Source organism: Hypomesus transpacificus, chromosome 4 (assembly GCF_021917145.1).
Source record: "Hypomesus transpacificus isolate Combined female chromosome 4, fHypTra1, whole genome shotgun sequence".
NCBI classification, from domain to species: Eukaryota; Metazoa; Chordata; class Actinopteri; order Osmeriformes; family Osmeridae; genus Hypomesus; species Hypomesus transpacificus.
Window position 1 is genome coordinate 8146394 of NC_061063.1, and position 23579 is coordinate 8169972.

The window sequence follows — 23579 nt, forward strand, 5'->3', positions numbered from 1 at the left end:
AAAAAAAAAAACATCAACCTTTTTCTCCAGCTAACACAGTATTACATTCAGATGGAATTCATTTAAACTACTCAAGCACATAAACACACACGAAACTGGGAAATCACATCATCTACTATTGAGTGCTCTTATGGAGGATACAGGTGTACATGTCAACAGGAATATATACGTACATGAAGACATCCGTTGTGATCTTCAGGTCTCCCTGCACCCTCTGGCCTGTCTGGTCCAGGTGGGTAAACGGGGTCAGACTCCTGTTTCTGAGAAGCCTTCAGAGATGAAAGCAAGTTGACTGGTTTCCATTCACTTCTGTTTTACCTCAGCTTTACTGTGTGTGTAGTGTGTGTGGTGTGTGTTTGTGTTTGTGTGTGTGGTGTGTGCATGTGTCTACGTATGTGGAGGTAAAGGGGACTGTGAAGAATGAGGGACTGTTATCTGTCTTGTCTGTGAGAAAGATGTGTAGAGACATTCTGTGGTGAACACACATGGCCACTGTATGTGTGTGTGTAACAGATATAGTAGAAAGATCGCCAGAGACTGAGAGAGCGGAGGGGGAGAGAGGGAGTGTGCGGGTGGGTGGGGGTAGAGAGAGAGAGAGAAAGAGAGAGTTTACGTACTGGTGGATTCCATTAGAATCCCAGCGGGTTTAGAAGGGTTCCATGCGCTGCGGGGTCAAAGGTTAAGATGAACGGAGGGGTCGCCAGTAAAACCAGTGCAGGTGTGACGCGACGGACGTAAATTCGCAGAGGATCAGATGCTATAGGCGACCTCAGGCTGAGGGATATTCTGTTCCTGCTCGTGTTTAAGGCGCCTTGCCACTCCACTGTTAAGCATGTAGGAGTCCTGAGGTTTAGACACAGTTTTATGGGCTACACATGTCTAACGGTGATTGGGTAATGGCCACCATATGGCTAGTCTAAATCCTCACTTTTCCAACCGTTCCAAGTTCACCCTCTCAACGGCGAGTGAGGGGTCAATTCCCGGTCGACGTATCTGGGAAGAATTGAAAGGGGGAACACGTTGAGTGTAGAGTAACAAATCTCACGTCGCTGGTGAGTTTTCCCCTCCAGCTTCTTGGTATTTTCATGATCTCTGTGAACATAACCCTCACCCTCCACTTCCACACAGATCAAAATTTACGGATTTCATGACCAACCTCTAAACCTGCACAGCTGGCTCAGTTCGCCTTGATTATTAAACCATATGCTTTTACTATCTCTATAAAATATCATAATTCACAGGAAATTATTAAACCTTTTTTGGCCTTTGCAGAGTTCCATATTTTATGCTCTTAGAAAAAATATCTATAAAACCTATGTGGTCATTTCACTGTGGCAAATTATCCTCTCCTGCAGAGCAATAACCAAATGAGACACGCGCACACACACACACACACACACTCACACACACACACACACACACACACACACACCACTGGGTACCCTGCATGCACATCTGTGAGAGAGAGATAGAGCAATATCTGTCAAGAATGTCATTAACCACAAATAGTTAGGATTTGTAGTCCCCCAGCCAAACTGTACAAGGACCAATTAAAATCATGGTCCACAGATGATACACACACAGACTTCTACACGCACCACACACACACACACACACACACACACACACACACACACACACACACACACCCATGCACGCACGCACACACACACACACACACACACACACACACACACACACACACACACACACACACAGTGTGTGCACTCTCATGCTAAACTACATGTATTCCTCATTACAAAAGTGACTCTCAAAACAGGTGAAAAAAAATCAGGTTTGTCACTAATCCCAAGAACACAATTTTAAGGAGGATATAGCTTAGTAGGTAGAACACTTGACAGCAGATCAAGATGTTGCAGGTTTGAATCCCCATGCATTGTATTTTTCTTTAGATAAAAGCATAGAGCTGAATACTTAAATCCTTGCATCACCCGAGTCACTACCAATCAGCACTGCCATCTAGAGGACAACGGTGGCAATAAACTTCACACTTAAAACGTCAACTAAAATAGGCCAGCTTTATTGACAAAAACATTCACACTCGAGTGGATGCATTTTCAGGACACTCATTCTCCACCTTTACAGAATTAGCAGTGTGGAGTAAAGTCTTAATACATATATATATTTATTTAAAAAAGAAACGTTTTGAACATTATTCTTCTGAAAAGGTTGTGGATGGGTCAGAGGTTCTTACAGCAGGTCTTACGCTCCGCCTGGGCCTCGCTGGCCGGGCCCGTCGGGCTGGACAGGGTCACGGCGCTGATGGACCCCCGGGTCACCTCGCGACTGGCCACCTTCTTGTGGATGGCTGGAACCACAGAGAGAGTTCGGATATCATACAGGCACCAAACATGACGACGACACAACATCATCTTGAATTTAAATGTCTTTAACACATTGATTTCTGCCACAATGTGTACCTGAGAGCACGTCATGGAAGGCTGTCTCAACATTGCTGGAGTCCAGAGCGGAGGTTTCCATGAATAACACATTCTTCTTCTCTGCACGGGAAGACAGAGAGACAGGGAGACGCTGTTAGATCAACTCACACTCAGAGCCAAGCCAAACCTCAGTACACAACCAGGGTCAGATCACACATGCACGTCAGGGTGAAAAGCATCGCTGGATGTTGTGAGCCGGCCACCTGCAAAGTCCTTAGCCTCCTCCGTAGGCACGGTCCTCTGGGTCTCCAGGTCTGTCTTGTTGCCCACCAGCATGACCACAATGTGGGGGTCCGCGTGGTCGTACAGCTCCTTCAGCCAGCGCTCCACGCTCTCATAGGTCAGATGCTTGGTGATGTCGTAGACCAGCAGAGCTCCTACTGCCCCCCTGTAATACCTGGGCAGATAAGCAGAGGAGCGGGGTGACATTTGATACTGTCTCCCAAACGAGGCAGGTGATTATTTAGGGTGTGGAGGGAGGTTGGAAGGAGTTATTTGTTCAAGAGGTGGAGGGAGGGTAATTATTTGGGGAGTGGAGGAATGAGACAATTTGGGGGGGGGAGGGTAGAAGGAGATGATTATTCCAGGGGTGGAGGGAGGTGGCTATTTGGGGGATGGAGGGAGGGTGGAGAGAGGTGTGTTGGTGCACCCACGCAGAGGTAATGGCCCTGTAGCGTTCCAGCCCGGCCGTGTCCCAGATCTGAGCCTTGATGGTGAAGGTATCCAGCTGGACGGTGCGCGTGCTAAACTCCACACCGATGGTGGTGCGGCTGTCGTGGTTGAACTCATTCTTGGTGAAACGGGACAGCAGGTTGCTTTTCCCCACACCGGATTCACCTATTAAAACCACTATGGTTTTATGGGATAGTAATGGAGTTAACGTCATGCCATTTATAAAACAAAAAAGCACCAAATTAGTACAACTTCTTTACAGAAACGGGACTTGTTGTAATGTATAACACTATTTCCTTGGTGGTATATTCTGTAAATGTCAACAAGTGTGCAGGTCACTCAACCTAGCACTTGATGACATCAGATCTCACTTAACGGCATGAGTACCTCCAGATGACACTTTGTTGGAATGTATGGAATGAAAAGGCAAGACTCGCTAGTCCTGATAAGACAACACAACACTACTTCAACTACATACATTTGACTGTGTAACAGAGGAAAATTCAAGCATTTGAAATGCAGTTGAAATCAATTAGGCTTATGTTCTTCAATGTCAACAGGGTAAATCAAGTTCTCTACAATGGCAGCCACTTGTCACTTCCTGGTTCACCTGCCTTTCCCTGCTCTCATTACACTGCACTTGTAGTTCCTCGTTCCACATGACAGCACTAAAGGATCAAACTGCCCTTTGCGCCCAACTGATGTGGAATATAAAACCCCACCAGAGGCTGTGTTTACCTAGGAAAGACAAACAGACCACTAACCTTTGAAAACAAAGTTGTACGCCTCGTCAGAGCCCATGCTGTAGAGCTGAGCTCCAGTAGAATCCTACTCCCACCTGTTCAAATCGATACCTCGGGGCTGGTCACACCATGGGACAGAGAGAGACAGGGACAAGACAGGGTAGGAGACACCACAGCCACCGGGAAGCTTCGCCTCTTCGACAGTGCAAAAAAAAGGGTGACAACGGAGGAGTGAGACTGAGACACGAAACAGGTTCGCCTAAACCAACCCTCTTCTTCTGTAATCTGTGGATAGAGGGAAGCTGCACCTGACCGTGGACAGCCAGACACACCAAGACGCCCTGCCTGACGAGCCCTCTTGTGGCTCTGCTGACACAGAGAGGCGGGGGAGGGAAACAGGCGAGAGGGCAGAAACGCGAGAGCAGGTGGAACAGGTAGAACTACCCGCGTGTTGTCATCACGAGACTCCACCCTTTTCTTTGTCTCTCCTTTACTAGATCTCTCCAGCCAGCCTGGACCTGTTGAATATTAGTCAGACAGGTGGATAACATGATACTGGAGAATGTACAACAGGGATGGCTACAGTGGCATTACATAAATAAAATAATCACTCAATCTAATTATACATAATATATATTTTTTAAGACATTTCAAGAGATGTGGAAAACATGCAGCATTAGAATTTCTTCAGTAATTCGGACACAGTCATAGAGAACTCTTCTTGACCAACTTTATTATTTTAGTACAGTACTGTTAAAAGTTAGTTTCCAACATGTTGAATCGGGAAATGGATGTTTTCAGCTGAGGCCAACAGACAAAGCACAGCTATGGAAGCCATTGCCAAGGTTACCACAACTACGATGCTGAGATTCTCCAAGAAAGTATTACCTAGAACTTCATTTACAACAGAGGGTATGGTTGTGTGCCAGCCATACAGGGAACATAGTAAAGCATTTCCATAATATTCAATGCATTCATTCCCAGGAGATTTTGAATGAGACCAAAACAAGATCACCTCTAGGTACTACTTTGCACCTCAAATTAAAATACATTATGAATAACCCGATTAAAATGAAAGGAAAGACTGTCTTCTGTCTCGGATCGACCACTTGATGACAACTGATTCGATGGTGACGTGGCCACAAAACATCTCAGGCCGCATGCGTTTGTGTGAAGTCACTGCTGACACCCAACCGTGTATTTATAATTGGATTGCAATTGAACCAAGGAGAAGGATGCCAAAGGTCTTAAAGGGCCGGAGGAGACAGAAGGAACAGCAGTAGTGGCTGAAAAGAATACACCGTTATCTGGAATGACAAATCACAACTGTGGTGGGAGGAGGGTGGACTTCTTCTCAAGCGCTTGCAATAAATAGAGGAGCAGCTAGCGTCTCTAGCTCGACTCTGGAAGGAGGGGGAGGGAGGGGAGCGGGGGTAGTACGCTGGAGCGATTTGAGTTTTCACTCTTGATTTAGTCCTCCTCTCCTCCGCCTCCTTCATCAGCTCACCATTGCATCTATTCAACAGGAAGGAACATCCCCAACTTCATAGAAATACAATGTATAGAAGGGAATCATGTCCAAGCATTAAGTAATGGAGCCGAGTCATTGCTACTCTATATGTCTGTCTGCAACGTGCCGTCCTATTTGATAAACCCACGCTTTATCGGAGGAAGAGGAAAAGCAAATCAACTGTTAGGAATCTCAATGCTGGATGAGGGTCGGGAGGCAAAACTGTGCCTTTTGTCAGGATCTCTGCATCGGGCCACCCCTCAGGAGGAGTGGTTTAGTCCGGCTCTGCTGCAATGGCCTGGGGAGAGCTCTCTCTGGATGACGCCAACATGAAGTGATGGGGGAGCTGCTGCTGTTTTGTTAAGGGGAATGACTTGACAAGAAGCGGTGGAGTTAGGTTGTTACATATCCTGCCCAGGTCTTGCCTCGAGTGGGTTTGGGATTCGATTAATTTCTCTTGGTTCTCTGGAGATATCATGTGTGCTTGTGTGTGAGCGTGCATGTGTATGTAATGTTGGCCCTTCCCCTCCCCCCCCCCCCAACTTGCCCACTAAGGTGGATGTATGTGTTACGTGTGTGCGTGGGTGTGCGTGTGTCTTTATGAGGGCTGTGAGCCCAGCAGTCTCTCGATGGCAGCGTTAATGTCTCCTCCGGTGGCGATGAGCGCCTGCAGGTTGGCCTCGCGGTTGATGAAGCCCATGGCGCTCAGCTGATCCAGCTGCTGCTGGAACCTCACCTCTGGGGTCTGGGTCTGTGCGGGGGGGGGGGGAGGGGGGACAGTTAGGGTGTTACGTAAAACCACACAGATTTACTTCTGGTGACAAATCTAAAGGGTACATTTGGGGGTGGGTGAAGGGGGACAGTTCAAGAATGTATGCTTACATGTGTGTGAAAGAGAGAGATGGAGAGAGAGATGGAGAGAGAGATGGAGAGAGAAAGAGAGATCGAGATCGATGGAAAGAGAGAGATGGAGAGAGAGATGGAGAGAGATGGAGAGAGAGAAAGAGAGAGAGCGAGAGAAAGCTCAAACATGTACCGGTGCACTTCCTCCGGCTCCGGCAAACATTTGGAGCATCTGCTGCATCAGTTGCTGCTGGGAGGGGCTAGCCCCGCCGCCCGGCGAAGAGGCGGGGTTCTCCGGGACCACGCCCCCTCCGGTGGGCAGAGGGGTCGTGGGGAGGGGGGTCGAGGGCATGCCGGGGATCCCACCTGGCGCCAAGCTGTGAACAGGTACACAACTCTTCAGTATGACCAGGTGTTGAGGCTGTGTATTTTATGTGTTTTTTTAGGGGGCCACTGATAGTTTAAGGGTTAGGAGCAAAGACTAGGTTAGGTTTTTGGGTTAAGGTCAGGGATTGAATTGTGAGTCCTCAAGACTAGTAAAACAAGGATGCGTGTGTGTGTCTGTGTACCCGGGCATGAGTCCTGGTGCCTCTGTCTGCAGCGTCTGCAGGCCCTGCTGGATCTGCATGAGCGCCTGCATGGCTCGGGGGTTGGTCATCACCGACAGGGACTCTGGGTTCTGCATCTGCAAGAACATGGTGGGACCATCAACATCTGCACATCTTCTATGATCTTGAAGAACACAGGAAAGTGTGTGTGTGTGTGTACCTGCTGCAAAAACACTGGCAGCTGGTGTCTGAACTGTTCCTGCAACTGTGGGTTTCCAGCAAACAGGGGATTATTCATCAGTACCTGGGGAAAAGGGAGAGAGAAAGAGCCAGAAAACAGGAAAAAGGGTCAGGATCCTGTCAGAGACCATCTGCAGAACTTCTACCACCACCCTTACTTGACACACACATGGAATGCACAGAGCTACATTTACATTTAGTCATATCCAGAGCGACTTACAGTAAGTACAATAACATACCCCCAAGGCAAGTAGGGTGAAGGGCCTTGCCCAAAGACACAACATCAGTCAGCAGGCAACCTTCTGATTGGTAGCCCGATTCCCTAACCGCTCAGCCATCTGACCCTAACTAACTACCCTAGCTAACCAGCCTTAACACGGATGTGGGTTCTAGGGAAGGTTTTCTAGAAAGGTCTTGGACAAACCTGGGAAGCCACGTCAGGATTCTGAGACAGGGACTGCATCATGCTGCGCATGTACGGAGCAGACAGCATGTTCTGCATCAGCTGGGGGTTCTCCGAGATCTGCTGCATTAGGCTCTGCATGCCGGGACTGTTGAACATCCCTGGTGCACAGGGAAAGGAAGGAAGGTGTTAGAGTGTACGTGTGTGTGTGTGTGTGTGTGTGTGCAAGCCCACACTGTGCTCCTCCAGGGTGCACATTTCACGCGTGCCCCAGGACCTCTTACCGTTTCCCAGGCTGGCTGCGTTGATCCCCAGAGGGTTCGACACGGACGGGGTGGTGCCACCGGCGGCGGTGGTGGTGGCGCCTGGGCCTCCCGTGGTGCCCCCCCCGCTCTCCGAGGGGTTGGCGGCGTTGGGGGGGCCCCAGGGGTTAGGCAGGGGCTCGCGGTTCTCAGTCCTGGACGGCTGCACGCCCGAACCGTCCGAGTTGCCCCCCAGGGCTGAGAAGGGGTTGTTGCCAAACTGGAGGGAAAAGAGATCCTCAATGGTCACCATCAGTGGTGAGAAACAGTGATATGGTTACAGTGAGAAACAATGGAAAAAGCACTGATATTAAAGCCATCGACATGATGAGGGGAAGCTACGAGGGTTAAGGGTTAGTGACCAGGTACCTGTTCTCTGGCTGCGCTGAACATGGGTTCCTGGATGTCCGTGTACATCCTTCTTAGGGCGTTGTAGCCCCCAGGGATGCTCTCCAGGTTGCTAAGCGCTCGGTCCTGGTTACGCATCATTTCCTGCATCATGGCAGGGTTTCGGGCCAGCTCCATGGTCTGGGGGGAGGGGGGACCGGAGGACGACGAATGGGAAGAGGAAAGGTGATTGGTCCGTTAAAAAGCTTACCATCATGTAAATGAAATGTAAATGCCTTCATTTAGCAGCATTTGAATCCCACATGACAGGGGGGTTTGAACCCTCTATTGATCTGCTCTACCTCTGAGCTATCTATACCCATCATTTGCTGTGCTACCATCTCGTATCTCAAATCCATAACTAAATGATTGCCATGTTTCCACAGCTGGGAGCTGTGGGTGAAGTGGCTCGTCCCACCTGTCTCATGAGCTCTGGGTTGTTGAGCATGTGGGAGATCTCAGGGTTACGCTCCATCAGCTGCTGCATCTGGGGGTTGGCCACGATCATCTGCCTCATCAGGTCAGGGTTGGACATCATGTTCTGCACCAGAGGGTTCTCCATGATCTGAGACAGCATCTCTGGGTTGGACATGAGCTGCCTCTGCATCTGTTGCTGTAGCTCCATGAAGTTAGCAGAGCCCATGCCCAGGCCTCCCAGGCTGGACAGGTCTCCAAAGCCAGCTGAAGGAGGAGATGGTAGAGGGAGGGGGTCAGATGGCTGAGCGGTTAGGGAGTTGGGCTATTAATCAGAAGGTTGTTGGTTCGATTCCTGGCCGTGCCAAATGACGTTGTGTCCTTGGGCAAGGCACTTCACCCTACTTGCTTCGGGGAGAATGTCCCTGTACGTACTGTAAATCGCTCTGGATTAAGAACGTCTGCTAAATGACTAAATGTAAATGTAGGGAGACCGGTAAGGACTACATGAATCTCAACTGTGTGGGTTGGTGAGTGGGTGGGTGGAAGATAATCTTACTCAGGATGTTGGGGGTCTGTGTTGGGGCTGAGGCTGGGCCTCCAGGGGTGCCTCCTGTGGAGGAGGGATGGGAGGCTGGACTGGGGCTGGAGGCACTGCCACCTCCTGCCTGGGTGGAGTTTGAGGAGGACGCCTGTGAACTTGCACCATCTGTTGCCCTGGGAGGATAAGCAAACACAACAATCATGATATGATGTTCAGATCTTTTTTGAAAAATATATAAATACAGCCAACACAAATGTAATTAATGAATATAGGTCACTAATATTGCAATATTTTATATATCAAATACAGCTATATATATTTTATGCAAAGCATATAGATGAATCACGGAATCACTGAAATCAGCCTCCATACTAAAATCCGTTTGACACAGCATGTTGATGATCTGTGGTTGTGCGGTCTTACTTCTGTGCTGTCTTGATGACCAAGTGGACAGTCAAGCCATCCTTGATCCCGTGTTGGTTAAGTGAGTCGCCATCCTTTAAGATCTTCCCTGCAAAAATGAGAACCAACTGGTCCTGTTTCGCTTTGAACCGCCGCGATATCTCTTCCTTAAACTGAGATATGGGAGAGATAGAAAGGTACAGAGACATAAAAGGGAAAGAAAAAGTTAAAACAATTAGCAAACTTTAACTATATTGCAGGTATTGAAGGCCCCATTCCTAGGAAATTACTCAATCCTATTAAGGGGGTTCAACCCTGATTACAAATACACCAAATCACTCTTTCAGCTTATTTCACAAGAGGCTAAGATGTAATCCCGTACAAAGAAGGACAAACAGTCACGCTATGAGTCAATTGCTAATCTTTATTTGGTATTTTTTTTAATCTTGCTTCACATCTGTCAATAAACAGACTATGTTGAAACCATATTTTCATATTGCTCTAAGCATTCTTGACTACACTTACATTGGTCAATATATCATTTCAGATTCAGATTAATAGCAATAAGTATTTAATAGCCTAGAGTAATGCCTGAGACAGACAAATTAAGAATCTGTCTTTAGTGTATTTACCTAAAAAGATGGCCTCTATATTTGTCAAGATCATTCAGAATAAGCATACAAATTCTGTATATCAAAACTTCAGGCTCAGAATAAAACTAACAACAGTTAAGTTTAGCTACCAACTAATTAATGAATGACAGATCATTGACTATAACACAAACATTGTACTTGCTAAGCTCTGGTAATTATGAAATCCAGAGGATATGCATCAACTGTCTGGTAAGAGTAAACATTGGCTGACAACGTGTTCTTTTCACTGTGTACAGTGTTAAATTCAAGAGAATGTTGTTAGCCAATTGGCTGACACATAGAATGTTCTCGATAGAAAGGCTCTAAATTGGCCTACAGCTAATTTACACATCTTGCCTTTATGATCAATACTACAGTGAACTCCGGTTGGATATTCAAAACACTAGATGGGTAGATGGGTCACTAAGCCCATATTCGCTGCTCTTCAATTTGCTAAAGGGAACTACCTATCCGCTAACAAGTTTGTCAATGAAGCTACCAGCCGGGTAGCTAGCTGGCTAGCTATCTGTCTATCTTACAATCAAAGATAAATTAATGAAGTATATAAACTTCCACTTAACTAACCAACTACATTGACGTGTACATTGTCAAATAACAAAGTGATGTTGTAGAAATATTTTTACAACTTATGCCTAACTAACTACTGACACGCTTATTCTCTAGCTAGCAAACAACATGCACACACTTATAGACAAGCTAAGCTAGCTTGCTAAATTGACCAGGGAAAGCAAGCAAGGGAAGTGCCAGGGCATGACGTTGTACTAGCATAGATAGGAAGTGGGGTTCCATATTGATATATTGAACCAACCTGGGTGACAGATGCATCTTCTGAGATCGCGATTTCTTCCTTATCTTTCGGGGTTTTGACTGTAACCTTAATAATAGTTCCTTCGGAAGCAACAGTTGTATTATTGTTGTTATTCACAGGATCTGCGCCGCCGTTGTCAGCCATCTTTACTCCTCCGCTGGAATCGCCTGGATTTTGTGTCCTCTTCCGGGTCATTAAAGTTCACAGTTTCCTTCGAAAAAAGATCACAAAAAAGATTGAAAGACAGAGAGTACACATGTTATTACTCTTCCATCCCTTGCTATGAGCCTGGGCAGTTTATTTCTTTGAATTCAATTCACATCCATCATTGTGGAGGTGAATAAATTCTGAATAAATTCTGGCCTCAGAATTGTGTTATATTCGAAACCATCTGGCTACTGAGTCCAAATTGAATTCCCTATTTAGTTTAAATCCAATCTAAAGAAAGTTTTCTGATTACAATGCCTTTTAAATGAAATTGCTCTGTCATTCCACTGGGTGTTGAAATGTAGCAAAATATTAGCATAATTGTAATTTGTCAAAGGCAGAGATGAAAAAAGTACATCCTTCCCTCAAGTAGAAGTACAGATACCCATGTTTAAAAAGACTGGAAAAGGTTGAAGTACTGACTACACTTTTTCATTCAAGGTAAAGTAAAGAAGTTTGGAGCTCTGACATAAAGTCTAGGATGGGCTATGATCAAAACAACTCAGCCAGAGCCAGCCACATATCCTCAGATGTATGTCTGCTTCTTCTTGGTGTCTGTGATTAAATGCTAACACTGATTGACAGATAATAATAACATGGCGGTCTCAATTGATAGATGATCCATTGAATCAGTAATGACGCACTGACGCTTGCATTTGATAAAGGGTATGGCATTTCTGTCTGAGCCAGATGACCTTCTCCTTTTGATGGAACTTCCTATCACTGTCTTGAGAGGACTTGTGGGAGTTAATGCTCGTCTGTGAATTTGTGTGTGCTTGTTGGTGCTTTTACTCCTGACGTAAAAAGTTATATTTACTTACTTAGCTTATCTTAAATAATATAAACATTACAACAAAATGTCACAACCAGAAAACTTTAATATGTTTTACAAGAATATGGCTTAATTTCACAGCTACCTATGGACACAATAGACCTGTAGCAAAATATAAGACAGAAAGAGGGACCCAATTAGTTCCAGACACCATTCCTGCATGTGTCTGTCGCCACAGCGTCTCCACTGAATGAAAAACGTTGGACTCAGCATGTTGCATTGAATTCAGCTGTATTGCAAACTCAAGCACATCCACAGTTCTAGAACACAGCATTCACAAACAAACTAAACAGAAAAAACACAGTCGCCCCCCATAGTCCCCCACAGAGAAAAAGAGCAGGAGTCACATGCACACTACACCCCCCCCCCCCCCCCCCCCCCTCCCTCCATGGTGCCTTGTTCAAGCGTATCCAATACAGGGGAAGGATGATTCGGTTTCTGCTTCCATCAACAGAAAAAAGGGATAGGATAACTTTTTTGGAATTTCGCCCAGTGGAATTCTCTTTGACTCTTTCTCTCTCTCCCAGCTAGAAACCTGTGTCCCTCTCGTTCCCTATCTCCCTCTTTCGTTAACCTGTAAAGGTGAGCCGTTGACCGTTTTTTTTTCTCAGAAGAAACAAGGTAAAGACAATAATTTTATATAACGTAAGTTAACGTTAACCTTATTCAGAGATAACACTGTAAATACCTTGGTATACAGTTAAATATTAATTAAAAGGCAGTTGATTAGCTGTCTTTTAAACATACAATGCAAAAGAAAAAAAACATAACCTGCTTTACTTGTATTATTGAACTAGAATATGGTTTCATGAGCTTTGACTTTCTCTTGTGGCTCAGCAAAACAAAAAATGGGTTTACTCAGTCCAACAATCCACAGTCTAACTGTCTGACAATAACTGTCTGAAAGGCATCTTGATGTTAAAGGAAAACTCCACATGCTATTGTTAAATTATTTGAAATGTTAAATGTATAACGTGTTTTTCAGTTTGTTTTAGTTCTTTGTGGGTTAACTTTATTTGGAGACTTCCCACATATAAATGCTATTTTTTGCAGATATTATACCAGCAAAGAAGTCCTTAGATACCTGGAAGTGTATATCTGTTATGATCTCAGTACAAACAGTTCATTAAATGTCTGATTTACATTTACATTTATTCATTTGATTGACTGACTTAAAATATAGATGAATGCATAATGGTACGCCTAGAGGTGTGATGTTGTATACATTTGTGTTTGAGTGTGTCTGTGTGAGTGTACAATATGTAAACGAACAAACATGTATTTTACAATTGCTAACCCCTTCATCCCTCCTACCCTATGTTCAGGTGCTCTGCTGCAGCCCCACAATCTCAGGTCAGGATGTATAGTTTCATGGGCGGAGGCCTCTTCTGCGCCTTTGTTGGGAACATTCTTTTGGTGGTCTCCACGGCAACAGACTATTGGATGCAGTACCGTCTGTCTGGCAGTTACGCTCACCAGGGCTTGTGGAGGTACTGCATGTCGGGCAAGTGCTACATGCAAACGGACAGCATTGGTGAGACACCCACGTCCGTACAACCCACATACACAAGATAGGGTGTCCAGAGGGAATGGTTGGGTTCCTTCATAGGACAGACCTGTTGATGATGCAAAGGAATTCTGCCATATGGCGCCATCTATCGTAAAAAAAAGAAATATGTCATGCTGACCTTATGTAAAAAAAAATACATATATTCTAATGCTGATAATCAGTTGAATCAATATTAGTAGATCGCGCATATGTAATGCTTGATGTGTTGCTAATGTCATGTCATTTGACTGAATATGTATTGTAATGAATACACTACTATGACAGAAGTAGATATCAACCGCACAGTTAATTCAACAGTTATTGGGAATCTCTATGCAGCATACTGGAATGCCACCCGGGCATTCATGATCCTGTCGGGGATGTCGTGCTTCGCCGGCATCATCGCAGGCATCCTGTCCTTCGCACATTTCTCCACCTTTGAGAGGTTCAACCGCTCCTTAGCTGCAGGGATCATGTTCTTCGTCTCCAGTGAGTCCCCATGCGTTTCCAACATTTACTTTGCAAAAGATGACACAAACATACACAAATAAACACACACACACACATCAACGCACATGTATACATGTAGTAAAACAATAAAAAATACACACACACATTGATCATCTACACCCCTGTTTCTACCAGCTTTATTTGTTCTGCTGGCCATGGCCATCTACACGGGTGTAACTGTCAACTTCCTGGGCAAGCGCTTCGGTGACTGGCGCTTCTCCTGGTCATACATACTGGGCTGGGTGTCTCTGCTCATGACCTTCTTCGCAGGTAAGAATTAGACATGCATATTTGTAGTCAATCTCCCTCCTCTGAATTATTTTGATTAGACGGAATTAGATTATTTAAGTATTAACACGTAAACTTTTTTCTGTTCCAGGTATTTTCTACATGTGCGCCTACAGAATGCATGAATGTAGGAGGGGGACCAGCCCTCGCTAGAGGGACCAGCCTTCACTCAATCTCCACAAACTTTATGACCAGAGGACAAACCTACATTCAACGACCATGTCCAGAGAGGCTTGAATTGCCTTCATGACTGGACGACAGTCAAAAAGTGTCTGACTTTACGACTCAGTGGACCCCTGGATATCAGCAGTAAGTCTGGTTGGAAGAGAGTCATGAGACATGAAGGGAACTTATACAATGGTGCTTAATTTATTTATACACATTATCAACCTTATCAAAGTCTTTACAAAGGGAATTCTGATAAATGCTGACAGAATCATAATCACCTAACGAGCCGTGTCCAGGCCGTTGCAAGTTAAGGGGACTGAATGTTTGGATGAGTTTCGAACTTGGGGAAGGATTAGAAGCATGTTGGTTTAGCATGTTTTTATTTCACAATAAAGTACCTCTCAAACAGTGTGTCTTGTTCCGCATTCTAAATCATCTTACTCATTCCGAACCTAATGGTGGTGCATGGACATTCCTGACCTCAAGGTGGCGGCACTTAACAAGTGAAATGAATGACAGTCATACTAACCTTTATTACCACAAGTAGACTAAAACTAAAAGATGAGATGATAGAAGCAGAGCAGTACCTTCTTGATCTCTACTGTGATTCAACATAATAAAGCACTCAAGTTATACCCAGACATAAAAACCAACCAACAAACACACCCAGACTTTGTGCCTCATTGCTCTGAACTTTGCATGGACAGCGCTCCAGATAACCAAGACCGCCCCTGGTAACAAGTAAACTGTCACCACAACACACCTGAAAGGGATCTCTACATGTTCTCCATTGTCTTCTAACCATATTGCATTCCTCAACTTAGAGAGCCATTCCAATGCTCTCCTTAATTGGGTAGCTGACCTGAGGGTGCCTCAGTGACAATCTATGCCGTGAGGCCTCCAGGAAGGGGATGTGCAATAACAGTCTGTAATCAAACAAAATTACAACAGTGCTTCAGATAACAATAAAAACATAGAGAAACTTGATAGAGAAAGCTGCTTCTCAGTTGTGTTTGGCTTGGCATCAGCACAAGAAACCTGAAGGTAAAAGTGAAACCAGTCTCCCTTATTAGTCTGTATGTTTATGGGTGAGGAGTTTCCCTTCATTATCGTCATGTGGAAACTCACATTGTCTTGGGCAATGGGCTTGTCTTGCTGACGTCTTGAAGAACACCTAGGTGACAAAGAAAAGGATGTGGAACACTGGGAAGGCTCTAGAACATTCTACAGACAATGATGAGAATAACAGAATGCCCTTTGCAAAAGAACACCCAGTCCACATCCACAGTGGTGTGGTAACTTTCCTTTCCGCCCCAAATGCCTTACATACAATCACAGCTTCATTCTCCATGTCTGCTGTTGAGGCTTAAGCATCAGCTGTAAGAGGGTGAACAGTCCATGTTGAGGTCATGAACTTATGCCATCTGTGACTCATAAACTATGACAAAAATGTAAATAACTTGTCATCAACAATCATCCAAGTTTCCATTGTCTGCCCCTTTCGCGTCACTGATGAAGTTAGGGACACTCAACATACTTTCCTTTCAGACATATGCCAGGTGCACAAGGTCATGTGATTCCTGTGTTTGCTCTTTTCTCCTGTAATCCCAAGGATTCTAGAACTTTATGTTTGTCTGGGATTACAGTAATGGAATGAAACGTGTTTACCGGTCTGCTGATCAAAGTCCTGTTCTTTTCCTTGACTGAACCCATGAAGCAAAACTTCTACACACGGTAGTTGTAATGTAACTACTCAGTATTAATAAGTAGAAGAATGATCAAGTCTTGTTGGCACTGGGAATGCGAGAGGAAAACATTCCTCGTTGATGACATGCCACCTGAAACTACACCTGTGTTTTTCCTATTGAAATAAGAGACAATTCACCCAATTAAGGTGATTCTCTTGAAGACCTATAATTACTTGCGCTTCAAAAGATCCTCTTTCTGCCGATGAGAGTTAAGTCCTTACGGCAGATGTTCTCTTGTGGGTAACACACAGAAGCGCAGTCGTGCATGTGTGCACACATACATTCACACACACACATCTGTGTAAACACACGCACTGCCCCCAACACAGTTTGAACAAATAACAAACACCAGCAGTAAACAACAGGCAGATATATAAGCAAATAAATAGATACGTAAGCCGACAAATAAGATACGCACACATGTATACAAACTGAGCAACACTCAGTCTTAGACGACTGTGTGTGTGTGCTTTTCAGTGTCTAGTTATGATTCTCGGCAGTTGAGGAGAGAGCTGACACAGCATTGTCCTGTGCAAACTATCCTCACCCCACCTCTGCCCCATCCCGTGGGTTTCCAACAATCCCGACCCCCACCTACCACTGTCTGCCTCCTCAATCCGGTCCTCAAACAGATTCTAGTATTCAGTACCTGCTGTGTTTCCTAAAATGTAAAAAACACATGAGATATTTTTCCTTAATATTACTTGTGCTCCTGTTTCCTTGGAGTTTCATAGATAATGATGTCGCTGTAATAACACAACAGATAACTAATTCATTTTGAAAGATTTTATTGAGCAAGTGAACAAAATCATGGTTTGCATTTGCACACATTACAAGAAACAGAGAGATAATAAACATTGCACAGAAAAAAAAGTAAAAGTATATAATTTACACATCTTATAAATAAAAAGTCTGAATATGAAGTCGTTTTTTGTCTCTCAAAACAAACTTTTTGACTGTTTTTTGGGGAGAACGGTTGGTTAAGTGATGAAGATAAATTGTTTGAGGTTCATGGTCATTTGTTATATTTGAGTGACCTTTACCTACAGCAGCTCCCTCTGGTCTTCATCATTGGGACCAAAAAGCTTGAGGTATGACCATGACACACTTCTTGACCGATGCACCTCCCATCCACTCAACATTATTAGCACCTTGCCCAAAAAACCTTCTGTCATTTAAATGATCATCCACCTTGAATGGGCAGTCTAAACAGAAACCTAGTGGAACGTATTGAAACAGGCAGTAAGTCCAACTTATGTATCTTGCTTTGGCCAAATTCCACTCTATTCCTCCGCATGACTTGGAGCCACTGGTCTGCTTCTGCCTGTCTTTCTCTCTCTCTCTCAGTCCATTGATCCAGACTGTCTCTTATTGGCTTAGACTACAAGGAAACAACTGTCTGGCTTCAATCATGGGAAAAAACACCAATAGACTTATGCAACACATAGGCAAACAGTTATATTCTGTACCTAAAACACTATAAGGTCTGGCTGGGTAATTGAATTATGTTCGGAGAAAATCTCACCAGGAAACACCTAAGATATATCTACGGTAGAACAGTTACTTTAGGTTAAAACAGTCACGACTAATCTAAAATATGTATGTGCTACACCTTCCAACTCTACTGTTTAATAGTTCATAAAGAATGAAGGAGTCCTGATAAAGCCATCACAGCCATGTGCCATCTGTGCCAGGTCTTTCCAAAGTCACAGAGTTTGTGACTTAATGAAACCAAGACATATGCCTCATTGTGATATCAATTAAGAACAAAGACACATCTGCAAGAATCTGAGTTGGCACCAAACCAGGGGCATGTACTCTAAACCCATGAAGGCTGACGGTCAGCCTTCATGACATCGCCTCGCTGACCCATGATGCAATTCACTCAGGTGCACCATTCCTTTGATCGCCCTGTTCTCCTTTCGCTCCGATTGAACTTCTTTAAAGATTCCGTACTTAAAGATTCCGTACTTGTGGCTGACGTGCGAGGCCAGCCCCTGCCTCTCTATAGCCCTCCATACAGTCCTGGACATTGCTTGTTCATCCAGACACATCGCTCTTTTCTCTCATGTGTATATCTTTCCTCTGAGGAGATGATGGGGCCCAGACTAGGGTAGATTACAATAAGGACCACAGGAAATTGTGCCATAGTTATTGCAGAGGAACCGTCCAGAGTGAAACTCTATGGAGAAGAGGTTGTTGATGTTGTAGGAAGGGGCTGGCATCTCAGAGCCTGGGAATCACTAAGAAACCCATTTCTGTACATTTTAGTCAGAGTACGCTGACATGCATTAAGACAGCAGTCGTCTGTGGAAACCGAGACAGTACATTCTGTTGTTTTGTAAGATTTGCAAATGACTGTGGAGGACTCTATCAAGAAGCACCTAACTAGTGACAGAAACGATAGTAGATGCTAATACACTGTCTGCACTAATTAATACTTCTTTGGATTCGCAGAGCCTCAGGGTATACAGTAGAGGTTCACAACAAGACTATTGTATGTGTTTTATCTTGTATTTGTCTGTCTTTTGCTATGTTTTATATTGTGCTATGGAACGTTTTTTGTGTGTCCAGAATAAAGAAATAATTATAATAATAAAATATACAATACAGTTAGCATTAGCAACACTGGTGAAGCACTAGCTCTTGGTGAGTTAGGGTTCAGTTACAACTGTTGTCCGACTCGCATGAAATGTGACCATGAATCAGCGCCGAACAGACTTTGCCAGTTTAGCTCCCCTCTTCCTGTAGTAAGAGGTACCCATTTGATTTGTGTGTTTACTTTCGAAAGGCAGCATGATTCAAAGCAACTGGTCATGAAAGATAGGGGGATGTATGCGAAAGGCAATAGGCTTTCTTTAAAGCCATAAGATAAGAGAAAATACAGCAGCAACAAAAATAGCATGTAATTGTAGCACAGTGTACGAAGAATGTAATAGATTAAGACTATCATAAACAAGCTATCTAGAAGCCCAAGACAGTAAACCATTATTATTTATTATAAGGAATTTGATACCTGTCTGAGTGGTGTTTTGTCAAACAACAAAAAATATAACAGCAGATGAAAGTATTTTACACGTATATATTATGGGAAAATGTATATATGTTTGACCAAATGATAATCTACATCATATTTTAAAAACAAATAAATGTGTTCTGGTTGTTGAGTTTTGGTGTATAGTTTTAAGGGATGTGATCATTGCATATTATTATTTGAACGATAATTACCTAGGTGGTACAGTACAGCAGAAAAACATTGAGTGTCATTCTCTGCCTGACCTCACAGTGGAATTGACATCAACTCTATGTTGTTATTGCTATTGAAACAGAGAAGGACATCCAGTGATCTAAAGGGACAGTTGACCTTACCCATAATAACCCCTTTCCCATCATAACATACTCCTATATCTTGGAATGTGTGTGCACTCTGAACCTACCAGGATAAGACCCCCATCGACCAGGGTGAAGAATAATGTAATGTAATGTAAGAGTGTAAGAATACACTTTGTCATGAACGTGAGGGCAGAGTGAGTGTTATTTTTAGATAAATCTAGTTATGTCAAAAGTGAGGTGACGTGAGGAGAACTGACTCTCCAGCCTTTAGAGCAGGATGAAAGCAATGACACACTGTGGGGGGAGGATTGTGGGAACTGTGGTCTTTGGAGAAATTAGTCCTGAGTCCTGCTTATTGCAGTGTCTTGACACTGTGTGGCTGAAAGCCTTTTTTGGGGGGCCTGACAAAGCTATTTTGAGCCATGAACCTCGAAATGGCCAGAAAATTGGGGATACTTCTTCCCCAAGGGAAGGATTTGTTTGGGCCTTCCCCCCTTCAGGACACTGTGAAGGTTAAGGGGGGAGAGATGAGAGATGGACTGGGGGTTGTTGGGTGGTGGCCCCAGGGTGGGGGTTGGAGCAGGTATCTCTCGCATCTGGTGGGAATCTCTACTTGCGTCGACCATGATGATGGTGACTTTGCATGTCCTCCAAAGTGACACGGCCCCACACCCCGATCACGAACGTCTCAATCTCACACTCGTTCTCCCCGCGGGCGATACGGAACAGGCCTCGCTCGCCCCAGTTCTTGCCCCAGGAGTTGGCAGCAATCTGGAATACAGTTATTCACTATATTAGTCAAATATTCATTATTTCCAGTAGGTATGTTCTGACACGATGCATGTATCCATATTCATACACGACCAGGAGTTCTCACCCAATACTTCTTTGTTGTTCCATCGTATGTTCTCTCCTCTCCCCAACTGCAAGTCAAACCAGAAGGAATCATTAATGGATGAATTTTTATTAAAAAAAAATAAATTGTGACTGAATAAGGCAAGTATTTTAGCAGAGAGTGCACAGTTACACATACGCAGACAGACAGAAACACACAGAGACACAAAACACACACATTTTCTCTGTCACTTAATCTGTGACAGAGTTCAACCCCGTTGTCAACCTTGTACACAAAGGATGTATTGCACACGAAACAGATGCCTTTAAATCTCAACTACAGAGACATGCGTTTGCACATGCACACAGTTGGTTGTGTTAGGAAGAGTTATAAGTGGAGACGGAGATCCTGAAGGTTGTGAAAGCCTGGGACACCTCTTTCATCTCTCTAACAGCATCCTGAAAACAGACTTATTTATGGCCTTGGCTGAAAAACACCAGAATGATAATAACAGTACACACAGTACCCTGGCTACATGGAGAACCCACACACACACACACCACTTCTGAATTCACGTCACTCCATTCCTCAGCATACGGAATTCCCCCTCTGCCTCTTCCCCCTCACAGGAAACGGGAAGGAGAGGGACGGGCAGAGAGGAAGTGGACACGCCTTCCTCCTGTCATCTTGCGGACAACAACAGCAAGAGCATTGAAGGTCAGCTGACCCCCTCCCCCATCCAGCAGCACAACCTGCAAAATCTCTCTCCTCTTTCATCGCTTTCCCTCCATCCACAACCAGCAAGTCCTCAGCATGAGGCACTGACCCAGGCCCAACTCCCATCATGCCTTGGACCAAGCTACCAGACGAACCATCCCTGTCACTCAGTGTTCCAACGTCTCCTAAACCAAACGTTCCCAATGTCCGGTCCCCCCTCCAGCCCCTTCCCCCCCCCGGACCTCCGCCCCCCTTCTAAATTCCCATCCTGTTTGTCAGCCCTCAGGACTCTGCAGTCTGCAAGGGCCAATCGTATTATCTTTCCAAAGAGGAAAGGAATGCTGAGAAAAGTTCTGTTGGGTATCAGCTAGTGAAAACTCAATAGGCTGCCACAAAAAAAAACTGGCAACGATACCAGCTTTCAATCAGCAGGTCCCTTTATTAGTCATAGGTCTCTCAGAGGAGGGTCAGTGTCCAGATCACTCAGAATAAACAACTATAAACAGCTGGACAATCAGAAGAAGTTGAAATAGACCTGAGGGCAATTGTGTGGGTTTCGGGGTCCACTGTGTGTGTGTGTCTGTCTGCCTTACACAGAACCAGACCACTGTGGACATGCTTCCTCCCTAGCCCCCATTCACCCCAGTACAAGTAACAGACATACCACCGCCCCTCCCACTCCCGCCATCACCCACCCACACTGGACTCCACCCAACGACTCCACCCGTGACCTCCTCCCCGGGGCTTGATCCCCCGGTCTACCCACTACAGTGGTGGATCAGTGGGCCAGACAATGGTCTTTCCACCACACTGGACCTCAATGCCCCCTCCACAAACTTTCCCAGGGACCGAGCTTTGCGGAACGCACCACAACGGGGATTTTGTCTGTATAAACACCCACGCCACAGCGTGCAGAGAAGGGGAAGGAGGGGTGGGGGGGGTGGGGAGTTTACACCACGCAAGCCCTCCATCACCACTCGCTCATCCCCAAATCAGGCTCTGCCCCCCCCCCCCTTCACTACAGACTCACTGGTCATTTTTCCCGTCACACCCAGAGCAGCGAAAGAACCGCCACGTCAGCGGAGAGCGGTGCGGGTCCTCGGGAGACACGCAGCCGTTCTGACAGCTGCTAAGCGACCCGTCACCGTCATCGTCGCTACTGAAGCGTGTCGGGCCGACCAGACAGCGTTGTCGTGCCAATGCGGGGCCAGGCCCTGCAGAAAGGGGGGCACGGCCAGACCCACGCCTGCTGTCTACTGACCTACTCCACACTGAGCACCCACTGACACCAGCACAGCTAGCAGTACTGATGTCACGTAGCTGGGCTGGGACTCGGGGCCTGACCGATTAGACCCCATGAACCCAGAGAGCCTCCAGCGCTGTGGGAGTCTGTGCTGTTACCTCAGCCTCTCTCCGACTTTCAACGGCCTTCTTATTTCCTCACGCCTCACAAGAAAGTCAAACCACGCTTAAATCACACCTGTGCTGCGAGACAAACCACACACATTCCTAAAACTGCAGAGTAAAAAAAAACACGCAGGAACACTCGCACCCAATAAAAGTTCAAAAGCTCACGAAGTCCCAAACACTGACGGCACAAGCCGACAGGAAGAGGATCTTCCATGCATGCTCTGTTTCTGTTGATCAATGGCCGATCAGATAAGGGAAGAGAAACAGCCTCCATGACGGCTCTCAGCTCCACTGTCTAGAGCCCCTTTTATTCCAGTGACAGCATTGTTTGAGCCAAACAGAAAAGCCCCTGGGCTAGAGCTTTCAGCATAGCAAAACACAGACATGTATACATGCACATAAACACACATACGTTTCACACGCACCTAACGGACCAACGAGGTGTTTGTTTAGTCCAGCTGGAAAGGGAGACGTGTGACCGCAGCATGGCCAAAAACAGAGACACTTGGAAACAGATGGGTCACACACATGCACACCGAAATGGACAGGTGGAAAGTGTGTTCGTAGCTGCATGCTTGTACATCTGTCCCTGTTTTAGGGAGAGAGAAAGCCAGGTTTGGGATGTGGGGGAGAGAACAGCATGTGTGTGTGCGTGTGTCCACGCATGTCTTTGTGTGTGTGCACATGCATGTCTTTGTGTGTGTGCACATGCATCTCTTTGTGTGTGTGTGCACATGCATCTCTTTGTGTGTGTGTGTGCACATGCATCTTCATGTGTGTGGGGCAACGTAGAGGAGCGGAGGTGATGACTGAAGTGGGCAATAGAGGTGATGAAGAAAGGTGGAGACCACTATCTGCAAAATACAGGACGGGGATAAGGGGCATGTGTGTGTGGGGTGTCAAGGTGGGGTAAGGGGGGGGTGGGGGGGGTGTCAGGGTGGGGTTTGAGGCAGGGGGATAATCCAGGTGTGTTTTCAGTGAAGCCAAGCTGTTTTTCCAAACTCAAAGTGACAGACAGACTGGGAAAGGAATGCTGCTGGTCACACACACA

At 45.4% G+C, this 23579-nt stretch overlaps 3 protein-coding genes and 1 long non-coding RNA gene across 4 annotated transcripts; 1 reads left to right on the top strand and 3 right to left on the bottom strand.

The window, feature by feature from the left end:
- Nucleotides 1–2025: 2025 nt before the first annotated feature.
- LOC124467536 (ras-related protein Rab-25-like) lies at nucleotides 2026–4259 on the bottom strand. The gene is made up of 5 exons (XM_047019844.1): nucleotides 3899–4259; nucleotides 3116–3311; nucleotides 2666–2859; nucleotides 2442–2522; nucleotides 2026–2329 (listed from the first exon to the last, which is right to left on the bottom strand). Exons 1-5 carry the CDS (start codon nucleotides 3933–3935, stop codon nucleotides 2202–2204), a joined length of 636 nt encoding a protein of 211 aa, XP_046875800.1. The 5' UTR covers nucleotides 3936–4259; the 3' UTR covers nucleotides 2026–2201.
- Nucleotides 4260–4593: 334 nt separating this feature from the next.
- LOC124467440 (ubiquilin-4-like) lies at nucleotides 4594–11104 on the bottom strand. The gene is made up of 11 exons (XM_047019724.1): nucleotides 10932–11104; nucleotides 9492–9643; nucleotides 9084–9241; nucleotides 8529–8791; nucleotides 8093–8251; nucleotides 7706–7943; nucleotides 7443–7582; nucleotides 6999–7082; nucleotides 6800–6915; nucleotides 6424–6607; nucleotides 4594–6138 (listed from the first exon to the last, which is right to left on the bottom strand). The coding sequence occupies exons 1-11, from the start codon at nucleotides 11073–11075 to the stop codon at nucleotides 5986–5988; spliced, it is 1791 nt and encodes a 596-aa protein (XP_046875680.1). The 5' UTR covers nucleotides 11076–11104; the 3' UTR covers nucleotides 4594–5985.
- Nucleotides 11105–12440: 1336 nt separating this feature from the next.
- On the top strand, nucleotides 12441–14874 carry LOC124467285 (lens fiber membrane intrinsic protein-like). The gene is made up of 5 exons (XM_047019519.1): nucleotides 12441–12591; nucleotides 13296–13504; nucleotides 13859–14008; nucleotides 14165–14299; nucleotides 14409–14874. Exons 2-5 carry the CDS (start codon nucleotides 13330–13332, stop codon nucleotides 14468–14470), a joined length of 522 nt encoding a protein of 173 aa, XP_046875475.1. The 5' UTR covers nucleotides 12441–12591; nucleotides 13296–13329; the 3' UTR covers nucleotides 14471–14874.
- Nucleotides 14875–17004: 2130 nt separating this feature from the next.
- LOC124467242 lies at nucleotides 17005–23238 on the bottom strand. The gene is made up of 2 exons (XR_006956069.1): nucleotides 20444–23238; nucleotides 17005–20337 (listed from the first exon to the last, which is right to left on the bottom strand). It is a non-coding gene; the product is annotated as an uncharacterized LOC124467242 (long non-coding RNA).
- Between the last annotated feature and the right edge of the window lie 341 nt (nucleotides 23239–23579).

Coding starts and splice junctions, on each gene's coding strand:
- LOC124467536 (XM_047019844.1), bottom strand. CDS start 3,935: ATGGGCTCTGACGAGGCGTACAACTTTGTTTTCAAAG. Junction 2,860..3,115: donor TACAGGGCCATTACCTCTGC/GTGGGTGCACCA, acceptor TTATCTGCCCAG/GTATTACAGGGGGGCAGTAG. Junction 2,523..2,665: donor GGAGGCTAAGGACTTTGCAG/GTGGCCGGCTCA, acceptor CTTCCCGTGCAG/AGAAGAAGAATGTGTTATTC.
- LOC124467440 (XM_047019724.1), bottom strand. CDS start 11,075: ATGGCTGACAACGGCGGCGCAGATCCTGTGAATAACAACAATAATACA. Junction 9,242..9,491: donor GTCATCAAGACAGCACAGAA/GTAAGACCGCAC, acceptor TTATCCTCCCAG/GGCAACAGATGGTGCAAGTT. Junction 7,083..7,442: donor ATCCTGACGTGGCTTCCCAG/GTTTGTCCAAGA, acceptor CCTTTTCCCCAG/GTACTGATGAATAATCCCCT.
- LOC124467285 (XM_047019519.1), top strand. CDS start 13,330: ATGTATAGTTTCATGGGCGGAGGCCTCTTCTGCGCCTTTGTTGGGAAC. Junction 13,505..13,858: donor CATGCAAACGGACAGCATTG/GTGAGACACCCA, acceptor ATCTCTATGCAG/CATACTGGAATGCCACCCGG. Junction 14,009..14,164: donor GATCATGTTCTTCGTCTCCA/GTGAGTCCCCAT, acceptor TGTTTCTACCAG/CTTTATTTGTTCTGCTGGCC.